Genomic DNA, 23809 nt, shown 5'->3' with positions numbered 1-23809 from the left:
ATTAAAAAAAAATTAAGCAATCAGAGCCTCCTGGAGTAGTACAGAGTCCCAAAAAACTGGTATAAAGCCAATTTAATCATTTTTTTTATTGCGGAGATGTGCGGCAAACAACAGGGAAAGTTAGTGGAATAACAAACTGCGTTCCATTTCCTTTTTCTATTCAATTTTCCAGTTTGCCATTCGCTAGGGAGTAGCAATTGCCCACAGGTCACTATCAGGCGAGCGGACTGCACTGACTTTAAGGAAAATCAGTCATTCCTAGAAGAAATGACAGTCCTTTGAGTTCAGACTCACTTCTTAAATTCCTTACCTGTATTTTATTAAAGAAAAGCTTATCCCACAAGCTGTCGTTTCTAATGATCCCGTTTCGAACTTCAGCCTTTTTCCGTTTTGCAGCGAATTCCAGAACCCAGCGCTTGAGGGACGTGTCCGCCTGGCTGAAGATCTGCGGGAGCGCGGGGCGGCAGGCAGCGCGGCGCCCGGGAGAGAGGGAACAGCAACAGCTCTGCTTACAATGACAGCTACACGCTTCTGCCGGTGCCAGGTAGGGCACAGTTACAGTAGCAGTACAGTGAAATAAGGCTACGCTACAGCTTTTTTATTGGATTGCAAACAAGGAGTGGTTTGGTTTGCTCCGTTCGCTATTGTACATCCTGTTCCTTTGGGGGGAAAAGGAGAGAGGATGAGAGCGAAGGCTTTAACTAGATTTATACGACTGGGATTTCTGCATCATTTCTACGATGGGACTCAGCGACGTAATGAAATCTGAGCAACTAGGAATGAGCAACTTGGACACTCGGCAGCTCGAGCAGGTATCGGCGCTGGCCCGCGAGGGGATGGGGCTGTGCTCACCTCAGCATAATGAGACACCAGTATGAACTACATCTCTACAAATGAGAAGCCCCCCAGTGCTCATCCCTCTAACGAGGCACCAGAACCCCTGAGCCAACAGTCCTGACCTTGGGGAAAAATTACATCAGTAGCTCATGCTTAAGCTCATCTTTAGAGGATAAGTCTTTGGAGGAATAAATATTCCCAGCTGGTCAAACAGATTTACCATGATGACCAGACATGCCTGTCTTAAATACCTTTCGAGACCATCTCTTAGTTTTAAAGATTTCTGGATCCAAAAGCCAACCTCGCTGCCTAAATCTTCATAGTTTATTTGCAATTCCCGATTTTCAGCTGTCATTGCCACCAGAAAGAGAGAGTCGAGTTCCGAAACTGGTTGAAGGGCACAAAAAGTCCTAGTTTGACTGGTGCGTCTGTGATGAAAAAAACCCTCATCTCTGGAAATGTCACGAGTAACCTCAGTGAGAAGAGGGTAAGAGGCCAATACAGAGGGATTTCACGTTAACGCGCAATAGCCATGCCTGCAGTCTGTGTAAATCAACGTAGTATAGACCGACAGATTGGAGCAGCCGTAGCAGTTACGCGGGGTAAGAATGTGTTTGCAGCAAGGCAGAAACAGCAGAACCTGCTCAGGAAATCTCCCTGACTACAGGAATTCTTTCAGATAGGTACTAAAGGGACAGAAACTCTATTACTATAAAAAAAAGAACAAAATTAAACTCACCTTATCGTACATCCTGTTTAACAGCCGCGGCACCACGGGGAAGATGGTTGGACGCAATGCTTTCATATCGTCCGATAAGAGACGAATATCTCCTTGAAAGAACCCAATTCGCCCTCCATGGCAATATACGACAGACTGGGGGGAAAAAAAAGGAAGACATGTAACCTCTTTGCCTTGAATTCCCACGGCAGAGCATCCCTCCCGAGCGCAGAAGTGCCTTTCCTGAAATTCTGCTCTCAGTAAGGCAAAAATGGGGCTTTAGATGTATCTATAAAAATGTAACCATAAATTTTGCACTGAATAGAAATATACGGGTAGTTCTGGGGCACTTTTCAGTACTGGCAATTCAGCATCCACCAAATTTGCCACCGTTTCTGGAAGAACAAGGACGCAAAGCTTTTAGAAGGGATCTCCCCTCATCCCCTGCATACGGGGATGGAGAAGTCCCAGTTACGGTCAGATTCTGGATCTGAACTTCTCTGAAGCGCAGACCTGCCATAGCAGCTCACAGCATGAGGACCTACTGTCAATAGAGAAATGCATATTAAGAAATACTGTAAAACGTACTGAGCGGCAGCCGATTTTTAGATGTTAATACTTTAGTTTTGTTTAAATACAACAACGTAGACTACGTTAGCAACACGGTGCCTGATCCTGTATCCCAGAAATAGAAGCCCACTTCATAAAAGGTGCTTTACGCGTACGGGAACTACAGATCCAGAAGTTTTGCACTTAGAAAGCAAAGAGGCCGCTTTAATCAGATCCGAATAGAGCAGGACGCGCGGGATCGGGCCGGGCAGGCTGCCTGCGACGAGCCAACTGGCAGCAGAAGCGGCAGCTCTGGTAGTCAGTCACCCCGCAGAGGACTAGGACTAGTCACTAACTTGGTAAAAACGGCACTTTATCGCTTGTGCTCCTGCGTTTGGGGCCCAGCGTTCCTACCCTGCTTTCGGAAGCATCCCCAGCAAAGCGGCGGTGCCGGGAGCGGAGCGCAGCCCTCCTAAGCCCGGACCAGCGCGCTCACTTTTCTGAGCTCTGCAAGGGGTAGGTGGAAAGCATCCGCTCCCTCTGCTTGACTTTTCTCCCCAAATAAGGAATTTTTAACTGCTGTAGCTGAGAGACATCTAAGTCTTTTCGCGCTACTCCTAAAAAAAATCCATAATACTAACCAGAGCGCTCTCACTGCTCTGTCAAACAGTAAGAGGCTGTCTCTCCATCAACTGAAACCACCGGAATTTTATGCATGTGATGTGGGTTTAAGGAACATCACACTGCCAAATCTGTGTTTTACACTGCACATGAATTAGAAAAAAAAAAGGAAATATAATCAGTGTGCTCATTGGGCATTGTAACTAACTACAAGGAATGTTTAGCTTTAAAGAACGTATCTGTTTAATTTTAACTGTAAGTTCCAGGAACTAATAATTTCGGCTACAACTGGGGAAGCCGACACAGCGCTTGCTGTTCAGAATGCTTTTGAAAATGACTTTTTACCCCTTTTGAAAATGACTTTTTACCCCTTTTGAAAAAAAATCTTTCTATTAATGAGCTTTTTTTTTTTAGTAGAGAAGATTAACCTGAACATCCCTTGGTTCAGATGTACGTATTTAAATTTTTCTAACTTCCCCCCCACACACATCAGACGCCTTTTTAACAACTATATTCTTGTTTGCTGGCAAAGCAGTTTGCCTGAACAGCGGTGCCATGCTGCCCACCCTGCCTTTTAAAATTAGACTGACAAGCGCAGATAGGCTGGGCTCTACTTCTCCATATCGTTCCTGGACTTTCACTTCCAATTTGCAAGTTTTTAACAGGGCAGAATGTATTCTTTCTGGCACAGATGTTACTCGGAAGTGGGAGGCTTATATTTGGACGCTCGACTGACTCAAAAAGTATGCTTTCAGCCCGAAACAGCCCTCCCTGAGAAAGTACAGAGCTGCGACTGAATCCAGATCCAATCTTCACATATTGGACGAGTTTTTAGTTCGCAGCTTCTCAGGCCGGAGGAACTGGTGCGATCGTCTCTCCTGACTGGCCTCACACACTGACTGCAGCACGAATTCTCGCCGTCTTTTCAGAAAAGGGATGTGGGAAGTCAGTTCTGCGGGCTGGCACGAGTTTACGCTTCTATTTGCCATTATTTCCAGGGGACGCTGGCTTCCAGTTACTGCCCACCGTACGCTGCCCTGCCAGGAGGATCACGTGTGTCACACCACCACCTCAGTTTCCTCCTTTTCAATGTCCGCAAGTTTGTTTGTTTGTTTGTTTGTTTGTTTTTATTGCAGATCTGGTTATTTACGCAACAAAAGGATTTTGGCTGATGTAGAAAATGGCACCGAATTCTTTTTCTTCCCGTGATACCTGATCCTAGCGTGCTTTGAAAAGCCATGTCCCGTCCCGTCCCGTCCCGTCCCCCCCAAAATCGTGCAGGTAGCGGTTTCCGCTCGCTGACGAAGGGCCATTTTCCAATCTCAGAGCCACCGGCGTAAGCTGGAGAGCTTGGGAAACTCTCCCGGCCTGGCTCGGGGCTCGGGGCTCGGGGCTCGGGGCTCGGGGCTCGGGGCTCGGGGCTCGGGGCCGTGCCAGCGAGACCAGCGGCCGGGCCCTGGCGTTATGCACGTGGCACTTCTGGAGTACAAGCTTTTTTTTAGTGCTACAAGATATCTATCGCTGGTTATTTAGCATTTTATTCATTTTATTTTATTTTGGCGTGGAAAAAGGTGATTTCCACTGACACTCGGACCTTACCTGTACCATTCTCTCAAACATGTGTGCTAAAGGCAAATAGGAAATGTGTACATCCTCACAAGTAGGAGACCACTGACTCTGGAAGAAAACACAAGGAGCCCCACGAGGCCTCGTCAGTTCAGGCAGGTTTCTTACCTGTATAACTCTTTCAAACATGTGAGCCAGAGGCAGGAAGGAGATGAGCACATCGTCCTGTCTCGGAAAGATCACTTTCTGCAGGTGAAGGGCATGGGAGACAGAAAGGAAAGAAACACTGACAGGAAGACAACAAGAAAGTCATAAAACAATAAAAAGAAAAATGGCACCAGAGGAGCAAAAGGGGAGAGATTGTCGAGAGAGGAAGGGAGCAGCGTACGAAGTGAAGCGTTAAGCCACAGCGCCAATGAAGCTCGGTTAGCAGGAGGAGTACAGAGCACGGAGATGTACACAGAGGGCAGCGGAGAGGTCTCCCCATGGCAGAAGGCGTATCGTATCCTCACACCTCGCGCTGGAAACAGCGGCTCACCCTGACCGAGAACCCAATTTTTATCCTTTGCTTTCTCCCAGCAGATGCTAAGCCCAGGCTCCGCGCGCCCAGCGCTGCGCAGACCGGCGGGAGCCTCCCGGAAATCCGCGGGGCTCTACAGCCGCACCAGCTCTCCATGTTGCACAGAGCCCGTCAGAGATTCACAGCGTTACTAGAGTCAAAGACACAGATTTTTTTTTTTTTTTTTCCTTAGGTTAATCGTTGATTTGAATCAGAATATATTGGGAAAATTAATGATTTTTTTTTTTTCCTCAGCTGCAAAAAGTAATGATTTCTGTTAGTGTTTCTCATCATTTCAAGTGATTAAAATGTGACTTTAAGGGCATTACCACTGCCCCACAGACAGGTGCAGCGGGGGAAAAAGAAAGCTGGATAAATAATGCAAAAAATAAAAATTACTGAAGTGTGCCGAGGTTTTAACTCTGTCTGGCAGGTTGGGATAAACAAAGGCCCCGAGAGCCTTACCTGACCCATGCCCCAAAAGAAAAGCGGCCCTTCTCCCTGCACGTCCAAGGGTAAGGCTTGCCATAATATTATGGATTAAAAATCCCGAAAGCTTGATTACCCAATAACTTGCACCAAAGCCAGTGGTTAGTGGAAAATGGGTATAAAATCTATCCGCTCACAGTATATACCCGCTTTGCATCTCCACTGCCGTGACAGAATCGATGGTCCGTGACCTGGGACACGGCGGGGGATGGAGGCACGGGAGTTTCTTCCTCGGGAAGGATTTTACCGGAGTTAAATCTGGGCAAGTCGGATTTGGGTACGCCCTCCCAACCATTACCTACTGAAGTCAACCATGATTGACTACGTGGGGTTTTCAGCATCCCAGTTCGTATTATTTTATGTGTCAGGCTGGTTTAAGGCATTAGGGCCTGCGGATCTCTTTATACGTTATTTCAAATCGGCCTCAGTTTCTGCACGCACAGTAATGTAAAACCATTAGCATCGCTGCTTTTTGTTTGCGTTGCTTTAAGTGACCAGACCATAAATTATTTGGTTTTAAATCAGACCAAAATGATGATATTGAACATTATTTCACAGCTGGCACAGTCGTCCAGTTAAATGTTAAAATGAAAACAGCTTCCTGGCATTTGAGAACAACCTTACAATAAAGCTCTGGCTTCACTTCGAAAAATGCTCCATTTATAAAAAAATCACTGAACTAAGCAAAAATAGCACAAGAGTGCGTAAACAGCAAACCTACAGTACTTCGCGGCTTTAGGTATTTTTATTTTATCAATCGATACTACTTTCAAATACTTTGCACTTTTCTCGATTTCATTACTATGGTTAGACATGGCCCTAAGCGCGTGGGTCGGCTACGGGCTTTTCCCCCCTCGCCAACAACCTCTGCTGACCGAAGCTATCGAATTTACAACCCCTTACACCAGACTTGATGTCTCAATCCCATACCTTCGAGATCAATGAGCGAGTCCCATTGCCGTCAGCGAGCACTAAACCCATCTCTGCGGGCCAGTCCCGGAAGACGCCGAGTTCCCTCAGCTCCCTCTCCATTAGTTCTCTCCCAAAATAAGCGCTCCCGCCCTTTGAAACGCAGCCGCCGCTACCCATCAGAAGATGGGTACCCTCGGAACCCAGCGAAAGCGCCGCGCGGTGAAACCCCGAGGGCTCGCTGCTGCTGCTGCCTTGACATTTCCTCCTGACAATCACCGGGGTCCCCACCCTGCGAGGAACCTCGGCGGGACGTCTCACATCACGCGTCCCGGTTTCTTTGCAACGGGGCTCTGGAAATCTCAGAAAGTTCAAGGATTAAGACAGTAAGACTGCAGTGTTTTCAGCAGCAACGATGAGAGCAGCAAGGGGTGTCAGGTAACAAACCGTGCACCCCACGTGTGCATCACTACTCTATAGAATTGCCCGTTTACTACCAAAAAAAAAAAAAAAAAAAAGATTCTTTATATTTGTTAGGTACGAGCTGCGTAAAATCCTTAATATGTTGTGCGAAAGCAATTCTGCCTCCTATATCGTTTCTAAGCACAAGTTTACACATTGCGTGAAACATATTATACGGGTACTCGGCCAGCGCTGTGCTTTTTCTAAAAATATGTATAATGGAAACCGAGCTATACTTTTATATCAATGAAATTAACCATTCTTGTAAAAATGTATATGTTCTCATATACACACACACTTTACATGCAGAAAGCTTTCAAATAAATGAGGATGACATTGCGTGGGCATCCTTAGAAGTGGAGCCCTGTCCTCTTTTTGAAGCACCAGTGGCAACTGTACAGGGCTTGTTTGCTCTCCTGATTCTTTCAAAGGAGTTAATTGATTTACGGGAGCCAACGTTTCTCCTCAGAAGCACTTTGAGCCCTGCGGAGCCAGGGAACCAGTGCTGGAACGGGGATTTAATGCCCGCCAGCGCTGTAAGCTCAGACCTGCTCCCGTTTCCGTGCATTTGGCCCTCTGAGTAAGAGAAATTTCACCTCTTCTCTGCAGGAGCACATTTCCAGCCCGTGCAGGGACACGGCTTAACCCACACACTCCGCACACGGGAACATTTTCTAAATCAGGGTATTCACCTCCGTCACTTTCAAAAAGCCTGAAAAATCAGCAACCACGTTCCCGTGAGTCAGCATAGCACCTTTGGGGTTTCCTGAAAGGAAACAAAGAGTGATTTTAAAAGACGAGCCAGGAGGTAATTTCCGAAAGCTGAACAAAAACCAAAACAAGAAATGGTTAAAATATTAAGTTCTCTTTTTGAATTTCAAAATTTATGTAATTTTCGCAGTCATTCCTGTGCAGTAACATGCATCGAAAACGCTTATTGCGATCCTCAAAATTTAATAAAATGAAACTGTAAACACGGGATAACATGAACATTTCTACTGGGGACGCTGAAAAAGTTTCCACCAGAAATTGCCCAACTGCAATTTCTGAGATCACTCAGGTGGAGCCGCTTGGTGAGCGCGGCATTTGCTTTTTCACCCTCTTTTCTGAGCCGAGAACCCCCCTTCGCACCGTAATACAATTTTTACATTTCGTATCTGTTCGTACGCCAAAATACGGTGTTCGTTAAACAGGTTGAAACCTCCGAGCACACAAACGGCAGCCGAGGGCTCTGCACATCCTCCTGTCACCGCACCGCCCCTCGTCATCACCCTCAAAGGGTTTACTTCCGAAAAGAAGGTGTAGCTCAGCTCAAATAAAGATTACGGAGCCAGCCTCCCTCTCCCCAGCGTGTTTTTAAGCAGATTGTTTTAATTCCATCGCCCCACTGCGGCGTAGCTCCGGCTTTCCTCCGCTTTCCCCGCAGGTACCCGCCAGAGGGACGCCCGCGGGAGCGCTGCAACGCTGCCGCAGGTAACGACAGAGGCAACCGCCTCGCCGAATTATAAACCAGCCAGAGTTCCTCAGATTAGCGAGGGGCACCGGGGATCTGTGACTCGGTCTCGGCGCAGAAATATACGCTTAATCCTCTGGGTTTCAGAGCAGTTCGCCGGCTGCGCCGCCGGCAGCCCTTCGGCAGGGGCGCGCTGTCCTGCCAGCTGAGCCGCCATCGCTTCTGCGCACCCTCTCAAATAATGAAATAAAGGCCCCAACAAAAGTTGCAGTTTTCGCACACGTTTATTGAGCTCAAGCAGGACATTTTGAACACAACGTATTTTACTGAAAATCCATTTTACTGAAATTCCAAGTGCCTCTGAGTAATTCGGTCCCAAATACTTGCGGCCCAACAGAGTGCACAGGAGCTATTTTGGTCTTTCGTCCTCCTCCGAAGCTCTGAGGTGGAGTTGGAGCTGACATCTTTGCCAACCACAACTTCTCCTGCCCGAACGTGTTGTACAGGCGGGCTTGCAGGCACCCGCTTAGCCCGGCAGGTCTCGTTTCGAGGCGCGTATTTTCACAGCTGGGCGCACACGTGGATCCACACCTCGGGAAAGACTCCAGGAACCGATGTCAGTTGTAAATACATGCCAACGACCCAGAAATTGCTCCTGTTATTTACGCTGTGTCTAGCCAAATATGCACGCTCGGCCCCTGCAAGTCTACAAGTCGCCGTGCTGCCGCAGCACCGCACGAGCTTCCCTGCGGCGGCAGCGGGCGGGCTGCGCGCCGGCGGGGAGGACGCGCTCAGTGCTGGTTGGGAAATTCATAACTGTGCCCTCCGGCTATAGCAGCCACAGAGCTGTCTCCTGCGCCTTGACACGGCTCTTCAGACTTTTTTTGGAAGATTTCTTAGATGCTTTGAGACCTCAGACTCTTACTTACTCCACCTCTGGCTTTTTTTTTTTTTTTTAATGCAAATTCAGAGTTGGACTAGACGATGGAGTTGGACTAGATGATCTCTAGAAGTCCCTTCCAACTCTGAAAATTCCATGATTCTGTGACTCAGTACCTCTGCTCAGATCGCCATGACATGCCTGGAAGCAGAGTGAACGTCCCGGCTCTTTCCCCCGTGTCCTGCCCGCAGCGGGTTCAGCATCCCGGACCGGCTGCGCTGTCAACGGCGTCAAAGCAGAGGAGCAGCGTCAGAGCCAGGACAGCCTTCATCAGGAGAGATCCAGAACAAACCACACTCCCACTGGGGAGCTGGAGCTTTTCAGGCTGGGGGAGTCCTGTAAATTTTCACCTTCTTTAGTTCTTCTGGTTTAAGTGTTAACCCAGCAGAACAGGTGCCCTTTGCTACGAGCCCTTTCCCGGAATTATCACTTCCAGAGAAAAAGGTTGGCAGTGATACTGCTTTTCCTTTAAAAAAAAATTTAAAAAAAAAATTAATGGCAGCTGTGTAACACTGCTCTCCAGTTTGAATTTCCTCGTAAAGACACACCTTGTGAGATTCCTGGTGCGGGAAAGGGTGCGCCGCGATCCCGTGCAGTCAGTGCTCCGGGAATGACAATTTCTCCTTATCCTGGTGCCAGGCCGGTTTGACAGTTCTCATAAGCAACAGAAGAACCTTTTCCACGCCACTAAATGGGTATTTCAATCAGCAGCTCCAGCACTAACTTGGTGGTATGATCCATCGGAATTTTGGGATGTGAGTGCCTTCCTCCTCCCAGGACCCCCCGGCAGCCGGGGATGGGCACTGGCAGGATGCGAGAGACTGCTGGGAAGCAATTTTTATCCAGTTGGTTACAGGTGGATCCTTGAGGAAATGACAGTTTGCTTCTCTGGAGTAGCCAGCATGAAAAATTGTATCCTGATGGCTTGGGGACATCTGTGTGTCTGTGGCCCATTTCTGAGTGCCGCTGGTTTCTTGGTAAAACAATGAAAGTTGGTCTTTGCGTCTGAGCTCAGCAGCCTCAGCCTCTCCCTTCTCCCTGGGGAGGCATTTGGACATCTCATCCTACCAAAGAAAAGCACATGTTAAAGTCTACTTCTGTTTGTTTTTTTTTTTTTTATAAGCAGCTAAAATTGTTTCCAATTCTACAATCTCCAGGTTACAAACTGTAGCTGAGATTTGTTTCACACCATACAAAAATATTTAGAGCCCTTTAGAACTGAAAAATCCCTTGAGAACATACCCATTGAAAGAAAGTTCTAAATCTGGTCATTAAAAATAACCTGATGTGAGCTATACAAAAAGCCAAGCCTTTTATGTCAAAACACAACGTGGAAAACAGACCGGAGTGTTGGTGGAACCCCTGGAAAATCCAGGTGGTGGTGATGTGCAAAGTCCTCCGGCAGCAGAGGGGGGGCTGCGGGTTCGCAAAGCACTGCTCTGTGCGAGGTTAGTTTGCAGGTAACCTGCAGAATTTGAAATCTCTGGTTTGGGTGGGAGAAAGCAAATGAGCTGCCCTGGCTGTCCTATTTCTCTAACTTCAGGCACGTTCCTAAGAAAAGCACGAAGTCAGAAACCGGCCCATGATTGCATTTGCAAATAAAAAAAATAAGAAAAACAACCCCTCTTCTCTATTCAGAATTTCTTTTTCAGAAATCAAAATATCAACAAAAAACGTGGCTTGAAAAAAAAATTGCTCTGCACTTTAAAATCCACGCCAACAGATTGTGCCCCACTGTATCTGTGGGCACAGCTCCTTTGGGTTCCTACAACTCCCATTAGTGCCTGGCCACTTTGCACCGGCACAGCCGGTGCCCACAGCAGCGCACACGGCTCCGAGGTCCATCTCTCGCACTGTGTTCGCCCTTTTCCTTTTAGGAGTTCCCACCGCCGAGACGGAGCAGAGTCAGAGGCTCCTTCCACAGTGCACTGAAGTGCACAGACCTCAAAACTAAGAACAGTGCGTGAAGATAAAAAAGCCAAAGCCTTTTAGAATCATAGAATCATAGAAGTGTCTAGGTTGGAAGAGCCCCTTTGGATCATCGAGTCCAACCATCCACCCCACTCTACAAAGTTCTCCCCTACACCATATCCCCCAACACCACAACTAAACGTCTCTTTAACACATCCAGGGATGGTGACCCAACCGCCTCCCCGGGCAGTCTATTCCAATGCCCCACCAATCTTTCTCTTTTTAATACATGTTGAGTTTGTATTCAGAGCTGGTAAAGCAGCTGCCTACCTGATCTGCAGTACAAGGCTCCTCCAGGACGTGGACCATGAGGCTGTCCCCTCTTGCTCAGCCGGCTCTGCAGAGCAGGGGCAGCTCCCTCCTTGGAGGGCAGCTTGGTGTCAGACAGCACCTTCTGCTTGCCTGAAGGAGTGGAGGCCAAATGGAGGACGCTTTGGAGTAGGGCCAAGCGTTAGGCAATCCTGAGAGCACCGTGAACCTGGAAGAGCCACTCCAGCGGTCCCTGGAGCATGGTCCTCCCTTGCAGGTCAGTATAAAAGCAGTTCCCCAAACAATCATGCCTTCTCCATCTGCGCTGTCTGCAGGTATAGCTTTTTGGTAGATGTTATGAGCTCTCGAGAGTAGGAAATTCATAGAATCGTAGAACGGTTTGGGTTGGAAGGGACCTTGAAGACCACCCAGTGCCACCCCCTGCCCCGGGCAGGGACACCTCCCCCCAGCCCAGGTTGCTCCAAGCCCCGTCCAACCTGGCTTGCAAAGCCCTATGCAAACCAGGGTCTGGAGAGAGGAGAAAGCACCGTGTCTGCTAAGGACAGGCAGGAGAACGCTGGTGCAAGAAAAAGGGTCCAGCGGCACGTGAGTACCAGCAGCGGGGGCTGCCCCGGCTCATCCCCCCGCCTGCCCCAGCACACGGTGCCCCAGGGCCAACCCGAGGACGGGGACAACGCAGGAGCGAGCTGGGGCACACTGCAGAGGAGACAGAGGTGCTGGGGATGTCCGTGTGCTTTGGATACAGAGAATGGAAAGCTGTGCACCCGCATTTCTGGGTTGTGTTTTTTTTTAAAACATCTGCAGAAGATAAATACCAATCCATCGAGCGCTTCATAACTACACCGCAAGAGGCGAAGCAGAAACGTGGGCAGATTTCCAGACAACTGTGAAATCGTACCACCAAAGTGTATGTCAGGGAATTGAAGTGAAAAATAAATATATAATTATTTTTCATTTGCAATCTACAGAAACAGATATACATGTATGTTCTTAAATATTAAAAATGCATAGAAATCGCCACGTCAGTATAACAGCACGTTTCCACGTATAATAAATAATTGCATAATCTATTCTAACATTTCACGATTAAAACGCCTCTTCTTTTACCTGTAGTGCCACTAGTAAAACAGACAATGGATAGATCTTCTGGTCGAGGAGGCTGGAAATACAGAAGGAGAATAAGAAAATCACATCAATCAAATGCAGACGGGTCAACGGTAGACTGTTGTCGTTGTATAAACTTAAAGATCAAACCAATTATATTGCAGCTCTGTCGTAAAAAGCTTTCATTCCCCTTGGAAAATATAAAAGGCCATCATAAAACTCTTTTTATCAGGTTTCTTCAGATGATGCAGCCTCTATTCCTCCCATATGTTTTGCTCCAGCTGCATTAAGGGCATGCTTTAGTGTCAGGAGACTTTGATGGACAATTTGTCTTGCAGTCGGTGCTTTCAAAGACACCATCTATATCTGTAGGTGTGTGGGAAAACCTGAGATAATTTACTGATTTCCAGATAAATTCTGGGAATGTGCGCTTATCCACAACAGGGGACAACGTCCCGAAGCTGCTGATGGTTCCCATTTCCAGTAGCAGCTCTGGATTCTCAGCACCGCTGCATGTGTGCGCTATTTTGGGTCACCAACGAATAAATAAGCAGCCTGAAAATCAGAAGCTGCTTTGGAAAGTTTCGCACGAGTATGAGCAGCCAGCGAAAAACATCAGCGCAGTTTTCCAAAAATATCCCAGAGAAATACTGCCAAGTCGCGTTTCTGAGCTATAGAAACCCCTCCGGAAAGCCAAAGGGGCAAACTCATCCCCCCAGTGCCGCCTGGGTAAGGCAGTGGAATTAGCGTGGCTTAACAATGGCATTTAATTACTGCCTCATTAACACTTTCAGCAAGGATGAACTCTCCCAGTTAAGCGTCCCAGGCGTAGGGTGTGAAGCAAATACTGCACATCTCCAGGGGGTGGTGTCCACAGCCCCCGGGCTCCTCCGCTGCCTCCCACGCAGAGGGTCCCGCGGCACTGCCCCAGAGACACGACACGCGGGATTCCTTCTGCCACAGCAAACCCTTCCTCCCTCCTCACTGCAATAACTGCGACACGGTTGGTTGGAAGCGGGGAAAGCAGCACGCCGGCACTCACCACAGGCACGTGTCGACTCTCGCGGCCACAGTCCTGAAAGAGATTAAAGTAACAAAAATGATTTCCACTTTAATTCCTGTGGTGTAACCCACTTGCCAATACTCCGCGAACCGCTAAGGGAGCGCGTGAGCTAGAGCAGAAAAATTTGTGGCTAACACTTAGGTCATCTTTGCTATCCAAAGTTTCTTGCGTCAACCGCAATGCCACCCTTGGATTTCCAGCAGCGCTCGGGTTGGTTGAGGCTGTTTCATCAAAGCGCGAGGCTGTAGGCTCCCCCGTAGGAGGACAGCGTCTCCAACAGCAACCGCCCTTCCCAGGCTTAAACAGCAGCTGGTATCTCGTTTGAGCAGGAAGGTTGGAAACGTCGGCGCTCCTATCGACGAGGAGTAACGCTAAGAGGCGACCGCACTGGGCATCAGTATTATCAGCCACCAGCTGCTCTTTTGTGCTCTCCAGACACCGAACCTGCCATGCAGCTCACAAATCCCTGGATATTTTACTCTCTTTGGACAGAAACTACAAAATATAGTAAAAGGAGAGGGAGAGCAAACTTACCTCCACCTCCTGCATGGTCTGGATGCGGACCCCGCAGCGCCGCCCCCTCTCCGTCAGCTCCTTCTCAAAGGGGTCCATCAGGATGATGGAGCTCAGACCTGGCGTTTCTCTCCTCTCCACGTGGTCGAGGAGTGTTCTGGCTTTTTCAGGTTTGTCACAGATGACTGTGGAAATGTCAGCTGGAAGAAAAACAGCCAAACGAGTTGTTTACAGTAAATCCTTGTTAATGCACGGCAGGCTGCTGGCTCATAGCTCACGTTATGCCACTTCTGATATTCGCTTCAGGCTAACATCAGAAACCCTAGAATATAACACATATTTCTCTTAGAAAATAGCTGCAATTTTAGCTAACCTAAATGAATGCCGAAGCTGTAGCTGATGCCTACAATTATTCTGGGACTCAGTTCAAAACGCTAAAATTGCTCACCACGTGGGCTAAAAACTCTGGGAGGCAAAATACGAAGCAGCACAAGAGTGGGTGGCCGTGGAGTAACTCCTGCTGTCAGAGCATCCCCGTCCACGGCTGTGCACGACCGGGCGCGTGGGAAATGCAGCAGAGGCAGCCCTGACCCAGCATGGGGACACAGCTCTCCAAGTGACTTCAAGACACTCAATGAGTAAAATCACCTGTCTTTTGGAAAGCTGAAGAAAATAAACCGTTCTGAGCAACAAAACTGGTTTCTGAGAAGATGACATCAATTTTGGTTTTACCTGTGTTGACAATGTAACGAATGGCTCCAGGACCTAAGGTGTCATAGAGGGGAACCACCACCATAGAGTAGGTGTAGCAAGCCAGCTCAGAAATGATCCACTGCAGGAGGACATCAAAGAGTGAAGGTGAGAAGGGGGCTGCGGCAGCAGATTTAACACACTTGAGAACGAGCTTCATGTATAAAGCAAGTTCACAAGTCAGGAACATTATTAATACAGCATCAAGTTGAACTTAAAATCTCACCTCTGGCCGGTTTTGAGCAAAGACCCCAATGAACTGCTTCGTGGATGGCTTGCAGCCCTGCTGAAGAAGCCCTGAACCCAGAGCTTCTGCTCTTTCAGCCACCTGGAATTTGGAGAGAAAAAAAAAAAACAAACCAAAAACATTAGAAAAGAGGAATATAAGCAATACCAAACGAAGCGAAGACTTAGCTTATACAGGGAGGCTCTCAAATTAGTGCCCAAATCTAAAAGCCCGATATTTTTTTTTAATGTTACCATGAGCCATTAGTAGTTGACTAGCAGTTGACCTCTGGTTGGCAATGCCCCAGCGGCTTTGAGCATGTCAGTGCCGCTGTCAAGAGCGGGTGAACGGCATCGAGCCGATCCCCAAAAGCCGAAACACCTATATGATGCTGGGATGTACCCGGCTGGGGAAACTGGGAGCGCTCACACAGCGCGTTAGCAACCTCGTGGTCTAGAGCATGTGTGTTACCCATGGGCGCCTTAACACCCCCTTCTTCTGCCGGGCAGGGGGAGAGCACTGGGGGAGAGGACTCCGCGGGGGGCGTCATTTCCAGCTCACCTCCTTGTAGGACAGCCACTGGTAGGGCTGCTTGGGCTTCCTGAACCCCAGGCAGGGGCCGTTTTCTGGAAGACACAAGCAGAGACGATGGTGTTAGTGCCAGGAGTTAACGCGCTGCCCTCGAAGAGCAAATCCCTTGTTATCGGGGTTGGCTCTCACTCCGGGGGCAGAGCTCACTGCAAGCCCGATCAAATAGGACAAGAGGAAACGGCCTCAAGTTGCACCAGGGGAGGTTTAGATTGGGTATCAGGAAAATTTTCTTCAGTGAAAGTGTTGTCAAGCACTGGAGCAGGCTGCCCGGGGCGGTGGTGGTCGCCATCCCTGGAGGTGCTTAACAGAGGGGCAGACGTGGTGCTGAGGGACGTGGGTTAGTGGTGGACTCGGCAGTGCTGGGTTAATGGTCAGACTTGATGATCTTAAAGGTCCCTTCCAATCTAGACGATTCTATCATTCTGTGATTCTATCAAATTAAACACACGGGTGCAGCTAATGGCAGACGGGCTGCTGGGATCTGCCAAAGAGTCACTTCAGTCCTCCTCCCTGAGCGGCAGAGGGGACAGCAGCAGTTTGCCCCCAAACAGCCTCATTAAAAAACACTTCTCCCGAGGTAGTGCGAGCACCAGTGTCTGATGAGGGCTTTCATCCCAAACACCGGCTCCCACTGCTTTTGCTGCCTCTTCATTTAAACACTTCAAAGTGAAAACTGCTATTTTTAGCACAGCCTCCTCTGGAGGAGGGTAAGACAATACGCAGCACTACATGACAGGAGAAATGTTTGAGAAGTTTAATAATTTGCTAACTGTACTTATCTGCTCAAGATCCATCCCTCCATGCTCCGAGCGAGTTAAATTTATTCACCCCTGTCCTGCCCAGTGGGATATTCGCAGTTCCACTGAGGCTTTTGGTGGGACCAAAAAATAATCATCTGACAGTGAAATTGGTGTGTTCAAGGAGCCGGGACATCGTAAGCAGCGGACACAGAAATAGTTATGATAGAGCAGGGAAGAGTTATCGTGGCTTTTTGGAGTGGGAAACGATGTCTCACAAGTGTGTGAGCTCTCTTTGACGGTACCGTCGACCACGGGGTAAGGGCGATGGACTGACACACTCAGCTTTCCTAAGAGCTTTTGGCAGAGTGCCTTACCCTGCCCTGTTGAGGAATAAAAGGTAAGCTGGATGAGTTACTGATGAAAAGGCAGCAACGAGCAGAAATAAGTATCAGCGTTTGCAGCGGAGGAGGAGGAGGAGCTCCGTTGGGTTCCACAGCTCTATGCCCGGATCAGCCCCGTTTAATGTATTCATGATGTATTCAATAATGTATGATGAGCTTTGCTGATGCTGCAAAATTCAGGACGTTAAGCTGTCTGCCAGCGGCGGCAAAAAGATCTCATGGTACTGAGAGACTGCACAGTAAAATTCAATGGCATTAAGGGCAAAATAATGCACATTGCAAATAATAACCCTAATTATAACCCCAACGCTCCAAGAGCGGTGCCCACACCACCATGGGCAGCACAGGCTGCAGCACCCGCCCTGCCCCTCGCTGGGCCTCCTCCTTCCTTGGACTCCTCTCCTTGGACCTCCCACTCTCTGGATCTCACACTCTCAGGCCTCCAACTCTATTAGGACTTCCATCTCTTGGTCGCCCTTCACTTTGTTTCCACTCTATTGGCCTCCACTCTTTGGGCCCCCCTGTTCTCCAAGATGTCCACTTGCTGCTCCTCCTGCACCAGTTGGGCCTCCCACTCTGTGATCCTCTGAATCGCTTTCTCCCTCACGCACCTTTTTGGCACCCCCATTCTTTGGGCCACTACACTCAGTTGACCTTCCACACTTTTGTGGATTCCCACACTTTTGGGGCCTGTTCACTTCTTTGGCCACCCACACATTTTAATCCTCCCACAATATTTTGGCCTTATACACTCTTTTGACCTCTCATACCTTTTGGGTCTCACACTCTCTGAGCCTCCCTTGGCCACCCTACAAGTCTGGGGACTCTACACTTCTTGGGCCTTTAAACTCTCAATGCAATGGGCCTCCCATACCTTTTTGGTCTCCCACACTTTTTCAGCCTCTACACCGCTTTGACCTCCCACACCTTTAGCAGCGTCTACACCTCGTCTGCCTCCCTACACCTTTTTCATCCTCTATACCTCGTTGGCCTCCCCCACCTTTCCACCCTCCCACTTATTGGGCCTCAACAGTCTTTTGGCCTCTTACACCTTTTCAATCTCTACACTTGCTGAGCTTTCCACAACTTTTGGGCCTCAACACTCAGGCCTCCCGCTCTTTGGCCTCAATGCTCATCCCACTCTTCTTGGTCGTTCCACACCTTTTTGGCTTCTAAACTCCTTCAGCCGCCCACACGTAATAGACCTCTAGTTTTTGGGCCTCCCACACTCTCTTAGGGTCTATGTTCTATGGGCCTCTGCACTTTTTTGGCTCTCATATTCTTTCAGCCTCCCTCTCTCCTTCAGCAATCATATTTCCTTCAGCTTCCCACGCTCCTTTTGCTTCTACACTTTTTGTGCCTCCCGCACCCTTGGGGCCTCCTACACTTTTTCAGCCTCTCCACTATTTGTGCCTCTCCCATTCGTTCAACTTCTCGCTCTCTTGACTTCTACAATTTCGTGACTTCCCACATTCTGGTGGCCTCCCCCAGCGTCCTTTGGCCTTTGAGTCCGAATGAGCCTCTACACCATTTTGGCCTCCCACATTCTTTCAGCCTCTACACTCTCTGAGCTTCCCTAAGCCTTTGAGCCTCGCACACCATTTGGACCTCTACATCGTCTGGTCCTCCACCTCTCCCCACCACTGCTCCCAGGCCTCCCCATCCCCATGCTCTCACCAGAGATGCTGAATCCCCTCCTGAAGACCTCGTACATGGTCCTGGCATCGTCGTAGTAGTGGGTCAGCAGCTGCGGGCTGTCCCCGATCACCGACCGGCGCGCCCCGGCCAGGCCCTGTGCGACACAGCATGACACAATGTGACACAGCCGGGAGATGGGGAAACCCCGAAGCATAAAGCAGCACGCTCCCCAAATGCTGGAGAAGCCTCTGCAGCCACCACCGTGTTCCTGCCCCACCACCCAAAGGGATGGGAGAGGTGGGACGTCCACCTCGGCACCCCAGGAACATGGAGAACCACCCGCCCAGAGAGGAGCGCTTGACCCGCCTCGTTGCCACAGGAGGCGGTTGATTTGAGGAGGAATTACAAATCTGCAAGTAATGGAGTGGGGACGTGCTGGGGGGAGCAACTGCTCTGGGCTCCTCAGGTCCCCAAAACTGGCACCACGGGCACCTTCTCGAGGACATGCAGACCAACACCAAGGAGAGACTAAAGCCGAGGCCGGACTCCAGAGCCCGGTGCGTGGGTTCAGTCAGGGCGTTTTAGGAGCGGGAGGGAGGCAGGGCAAGGGTGATCCAACCGCGACTGCGCTGGGAGCCAGGAGACAGTCTCGGTGAAGCCCTAACCACAGGGGGAAACTGGCTTGGAAAGTGTAAATTCCTCCCACCCTTTTAAAAAGTTGTTGGAACGAAAGACAATAAGGTTTTAGAGGGGACATCACAAAAGGCTTTAAAAAATTCTCATTACACTTTCAGATATTAATTTAAGTGGAAACAATCTTCAGAAATATTTCTGCTCTTTAAACCAGAGCGGCTTCATTAAACTTTAAAACCTTTTGCAAGCATGAAGATTAATAACTCCTCAGCCTCTAAGCACGGATTCGGGTCTACCTTTTCTTATTATTACAAAGTTTGCAGCAGCAAACTCGGTAATGGGCACATATACAAGAAGTGCCGACTGATTCGATCTTATCAGCTGTTGCTTTTCGGTGGTTTCTCCCACGCCATGGCAGCACCTGCTTTTGGGTCATGGGTGGTTAAGCAAAGCCAAGATCAAAATGTTATGGAAAATCCCAGAGAATAAATTAATGGGCTGTATTCTAATTTTCCAGTTTACGGGAAAAGGTGAATCAAGGCGCAAAGTGATCCCAGGCACAGCGCGTTACACCACCGATTTCAGGATGAAGTTGGGGACCCCTCAAACAAAAGCACCTCCCGGTGTCCCCTGCGCTCATTTCCAGGCGTGCAAACCTCGGCCAAACCCCAGTTTTCTCCATCTGGTGTGTCCCAGACCTCACCTCGACTTCCTCTGACTGCATCCGCAGGTCGCAGGGCGGCTTCACGGCCCGGGGCCGGCTGGCGAACCAGTACGCGACGACGGCCGCGAAGGCACCGATGCCCACCAGCGCCGTGGCCGGCAGGTTACGGAAAAACTGGCTGAGGTCATCGAACTCGGGGAGCCGCAGGCTCCGCAGGATTTCCTGCGCCTGCATCTTCTCCACAAGCGAAACGGCAAACTCTGCAAGAGGCAGAAGGATGCGTGGTCAGGTCACGCCACGGCACGGGCATGGGCAACCAGGGCGGGGAGGGGGTCTCTGCGTGGCTCGGGATGGGGAGAACGCGCTTCCCCTCGTCAGCCAGGGCAGACACACTGCTCTGCCGACCGGCGGGGCTGCCCACCAGCAACCACCCCCACGTGGGAAGAAGAGCATCTCTGGAAGAGACACGAGAAGGGAGACAACATCCCGGCAAGGCTGAGCAGGAGCGGAGAGCTCGCTCCTAAAGGACGAGTGAGTACACGTGTAGGCTGGGCAGCACGTGTATCTGTAGCAGACAGATGCTGTGACAAGCTCTGGGATCCAGCTACGACTGTCCCCTCAGGGCTGCCAGCAGCTCGCTCTGCCTTCCCCGGGTGAGACGGGGGCTGCGTGGTGGCCACAGCCCCCGGCTACAAGCCCTCGGCTCATGTGGAGCAGGGCAAAGCCGGCGTGTCTCTATGTGCCCAAACGCTGCGCAGACACACTCCCAAACCACCACCCTCTGCCTTTGCGCCAGCTTCACGTTCTCAACCTCAAGTTCCTTCTTGATGATTGACATCGGGGTAAATTATAGGTGCTTCCAGCCAAAGAAAGTTGCGTTTCATCGCATAAGTGTTTCCTGGAAGAAAGAGCAAGCGACTGTGGAGAGGGGATAAGGGAGCGTGGGGGTATCAGGCTGCGAGCACGCTGCCACCGCGTCCCCACCCTGCCCCGCGCCAGACGCGGCGCCTGCGGGTGCTCCGTGGGGTGATGGGTGGCTGCCGGGAGGGAGGAATGCCAGGGCATTCCCGAGGGGCATTCCCAAGGGGCATTCCCGAGGGGTGCAGCCCTGGCAGGAGAAGAGAAGGGCTGGAGCCTCAGCTCCTGGCAGGACGCAGTGGGGCTGCTGGGGACCCTCCGGTCCCCGCGCTGCCCCGACGGTACTGAAACTAAAAGCAAAGAGAAAAACTTTTCTCCTTTTCTGTAGCGAAGGGCTGTGCGTGGAGGAGACGGGCGAGGGGAGAAGTTTTATGGCACAGGACGGTAACGCTCTGCCGTCCACGGCTCGTTCCCTTTGTGCCTGCCAGCATCACTCCGCTGCGGGCGCAGGGAGGGCGGCTCTCGCTTCTGCCGGACTGGCGGGTGGGAGCTGCTCGCTGGGAAAGCAGAGGGCAGGCGGCTGCGGGGGCATCTCCCCAAGCACAGGACCCGCACGTTGCCTTACTTTTTTTTCTTTTGCGTATACAGAAATGGCCACCGCAGAGAGGAGCCGGGCACCCGGCTCACTGCTCCCGGGGCGCGAGGTGAGGCTGTCCTCAGGGGACTCCGTGTCTGGGTGCTGAGCACGCGAGGAGCATTTTAAATAACTCCTATTTACAGTCACGGCCCCGGCAGGGAGTCTCCGGTAACGGCCAGCCCTGCAAGGGACCAGCCAACAGATGCTGCAGAGGGCATCCAAACGGTTAAGGTTTCCTGTTAAGCCCCACAGCTCTATTTATGACTTTACCAGCAGACAAGACCTTAAAGAAAAAGCTTTTCTGCTGCAGGAGCCCAGGCAGCCCCTTTCCTCCCGCCCTCCGGCCTCGCTCCAGCCTGCGGAGCAGCCGAGCGATTAATGGAGGGGCTTCGCTCCCGGGGAGGGGGGGGGGGTCAGCGCTTCCCACACAATGGCACCACTGACGTTAACACAAACCAGCTTTTTTCCTCCTGGGAACAGCGTCTGGGTTACGCTGAAGGTCGGGACTACCCTCACTCAGCTTTTTCCCATATTCGTGCCGCGGGGGCTGCGGGGGCCGGTGCAGGCGAACACAGCTCCGGAGGAGGGTTTGAAGTTTGTATGAGCAAAAAAACCACAGCGAACAATTAACCTCAGCCATTGTCGGGCTACAACATGGTGGAGGGCAGCAGGGAGCGGTGGCAGCGACACAGAGCCCATGTTCGGGGCCATCTCCCTCCTGTGGCCACTGGCCCAGTTGCCCCTTGGGCCAGATGCTGGACACCAGTGCCAGCCCAGCATCCCGCAGCCGCCTCTGCTCCCCCAAGGGCTCCTGGCCGTGCAGACCCTCTGGGACCCCTCCAAGAATGGGTGCGATGATCACGGCAAATAAAACAGCATCCAGATGATGTTACGGGGCAACACCCACCCAGGGGGTAACTTTCTCCTGAATTTGGAGCATTTTTCCAAGAATCGGCTCATCCAATAGAACGTAGACTACGTGGCTGCAACGACGTTAGGATGAACTGAGACGGAGGGCTGATTTCTCCCCGCAATGTCTCCCCACATCAGGCTACGAAAAGCAGCTTGCCAGACGCACTTTTACTAGCAAACTGCAAAAAGTGGGAGAGCTCGGAGAGGGAGCTATTCATTCCCTGATGAATTAGCTATTTGTGCAAAAGCACTTCAGCCAGTCCCGCTTAAAACCGTTCGCTCCCCGAAACACAGCCTTGTCCCACCAAAGGTAGCCACCTAATTTGCCAGGGTTGCTGGTTACACTGAACCCTTGAGAATAAACTCCCCCAACACCGGCCTGTGAGTGGGGTTTTGTATCCACCTGTGCAGCCCGGCCAAAAGCAGAAATTTGGGAATGTGCTCGTGGGAAGAGCAAAGCAGCGGCAGTGCTGCCGGGGGAGGGGGGGACACATGGCCACAGCCACGTGCTTCTGCCCCGCTTGGCCACAGGTATCGCCCAGGGAGCAGCAGGGCCAGGGGCCGTGCTGCACGTCTGTCCGGGCGCAGGGCATCCATGGGCATCTGGAGTTCACGGCATCGTCAAAAGGCCCAGGAGAGTCAGGGTTGCCATAAAAAGAACCAGTGTTGGAAGCCAGACCCTGTACAATATGGGAATAAATCTATTTCTGTTATAATACAGACAATGAAGAAAGCGTGATTACACCTTTACTGACTTTGCATCCCCTCGACATGTGTCATTTATGTCAGTACGTGGATTTTGAAAAATTTGCTCTAGAGACATCAAGAGCACGCTTTTAATCTGCCAAAAGATACGACGCTTTAACACAGAATTAAGTATCACTTAAAATTGCTGGGAGGCATTTGGCCCGAGCAAAGTGACGGGCATGGTGCTCCTTGGGTTTGCATGGAACATACTCCCTCACTGGGGTGCTGACAGGGACACCGTGGACCCCCGAGTGCCACGAGCAGGGTGCTGTTGGCAGCATCTGCCTCTGCAGCGAGGCGAAACGCGTAATTTTGGCTGCTGCAGCACAAGACCTACAGGGAAACTGCTTAAATTGCACTCATTCCATCCGCTTCCAGGAAAAAAATCAGAACATTCATCTCAGTCAAATGCTCACGGTGCATTTATTATTTCTAACCACTTGTGCCACACTCCGCTGCCTTCCGCTGAATTCCTACTCGGGCCGTCGTTTCCCACCAACCTGAAGTTTTTGTCACGCAGCGGATCATACCCCTGGAACAGGTGCCCGAATTCTTCATTTATAACCACATCAGCTGCATTAAATAAATAAGTATGACTGGAAAACAGAAATTCCCTTTTCCCTGCTCTAGGGAAGCTGCTGGCCCATTTCCACGGTGAACTTAAGAGATTCCTGTGACCACAAAGTCTGCGAGGATTTTTTAGATCCTTTATGATTAAATAAAAAAAAAAATAATAATAATACGTAAGCACTTCTTGTTAGTGACCCATTTTAAGTACACCGCAGGGCATCTCAGAGGATGCACAGCGATGGAAATGTCAGTGGTGGGAAATAATATCAGCAAGTACACCTGAAAGCAGAAATCCACTTAGTTTTCTGCCCGAATGCAACGAGTGTGCTGGGATCCCGGGGAGAGTGCAGTAGAAGCGCTAGCGTGGTGAGGAGAAAGTTCACAAACTCATCTGCTTATGTTTTCCTACTTTCACTTA

The 23809-nt window shown here is 50.2% G+C and overlaps 1 protein-coding gene across 1 annotated transcript in view; it reads right to left on the bottom strand.

Moving 5' to 3' along the window:
- The window catches only part of ACSL6 (acyl-CoA synthetase long chain family member 6), a 46836-nt gene that overhangs the window by 9393 nt on the left and 13634 nt on the right, over positions 1–23809 (bottom strand). The window contains exons 2-13 of the mRNA XM_082490135.1: positions 19707–19927; positions 18410–18524; positions 15562–15626; positions 15001–15102; positions 14757–14856; positions 14046–14224; positions 13491–13523; positions 12452–12503; positions 7403–7476; positions 4460–4537; positions 1577–1711; positions 311–445 (exon numbers count right to left, since the gene is read on the bottom strand). Of these exons, the coding sequence (XP_082346261.1) occupies positions 311–445; positions 1577–1711; positions 4460–4537; positions 7403–7476; positions 12452–12503; positions 13491–13523; positions 14046–14224; positions 14757–14856; positions 15001–15102; positions 15562–15626; positions 18410–18524; positions 19707–19901 (1263 nt within the window). The 5' untranslated portion in view covers positions 19902–19927. The remainder of the gene's footprint in view (positions 1–310; positions 446–1576; positions 1712–4459; positions 4538–7402; positions 7477–12451; positions 12504–13490; positions 13524–14045; positions 14225–14756; positions 14857–15000; positions 15103–15561; positions 15627–18409; positions 18525–19706; positions 19928–23809) is intronic.

This window comes from Vanellus vanellus, assembly GCF_965231255.1.
Source record: "Vanellus vanellus genome assembly, chromosome: 13".
Taxonomy (NCBI): domain Eukaryota; kingdom Metazoa; phylum Chordata; class Aves; order Charadriiformes; family Charadriidae; genus Vanellus; species Vanellus vanellus.
This window is presented reverse-complemented; position numbering and strand designations above follow the sequence as displayed.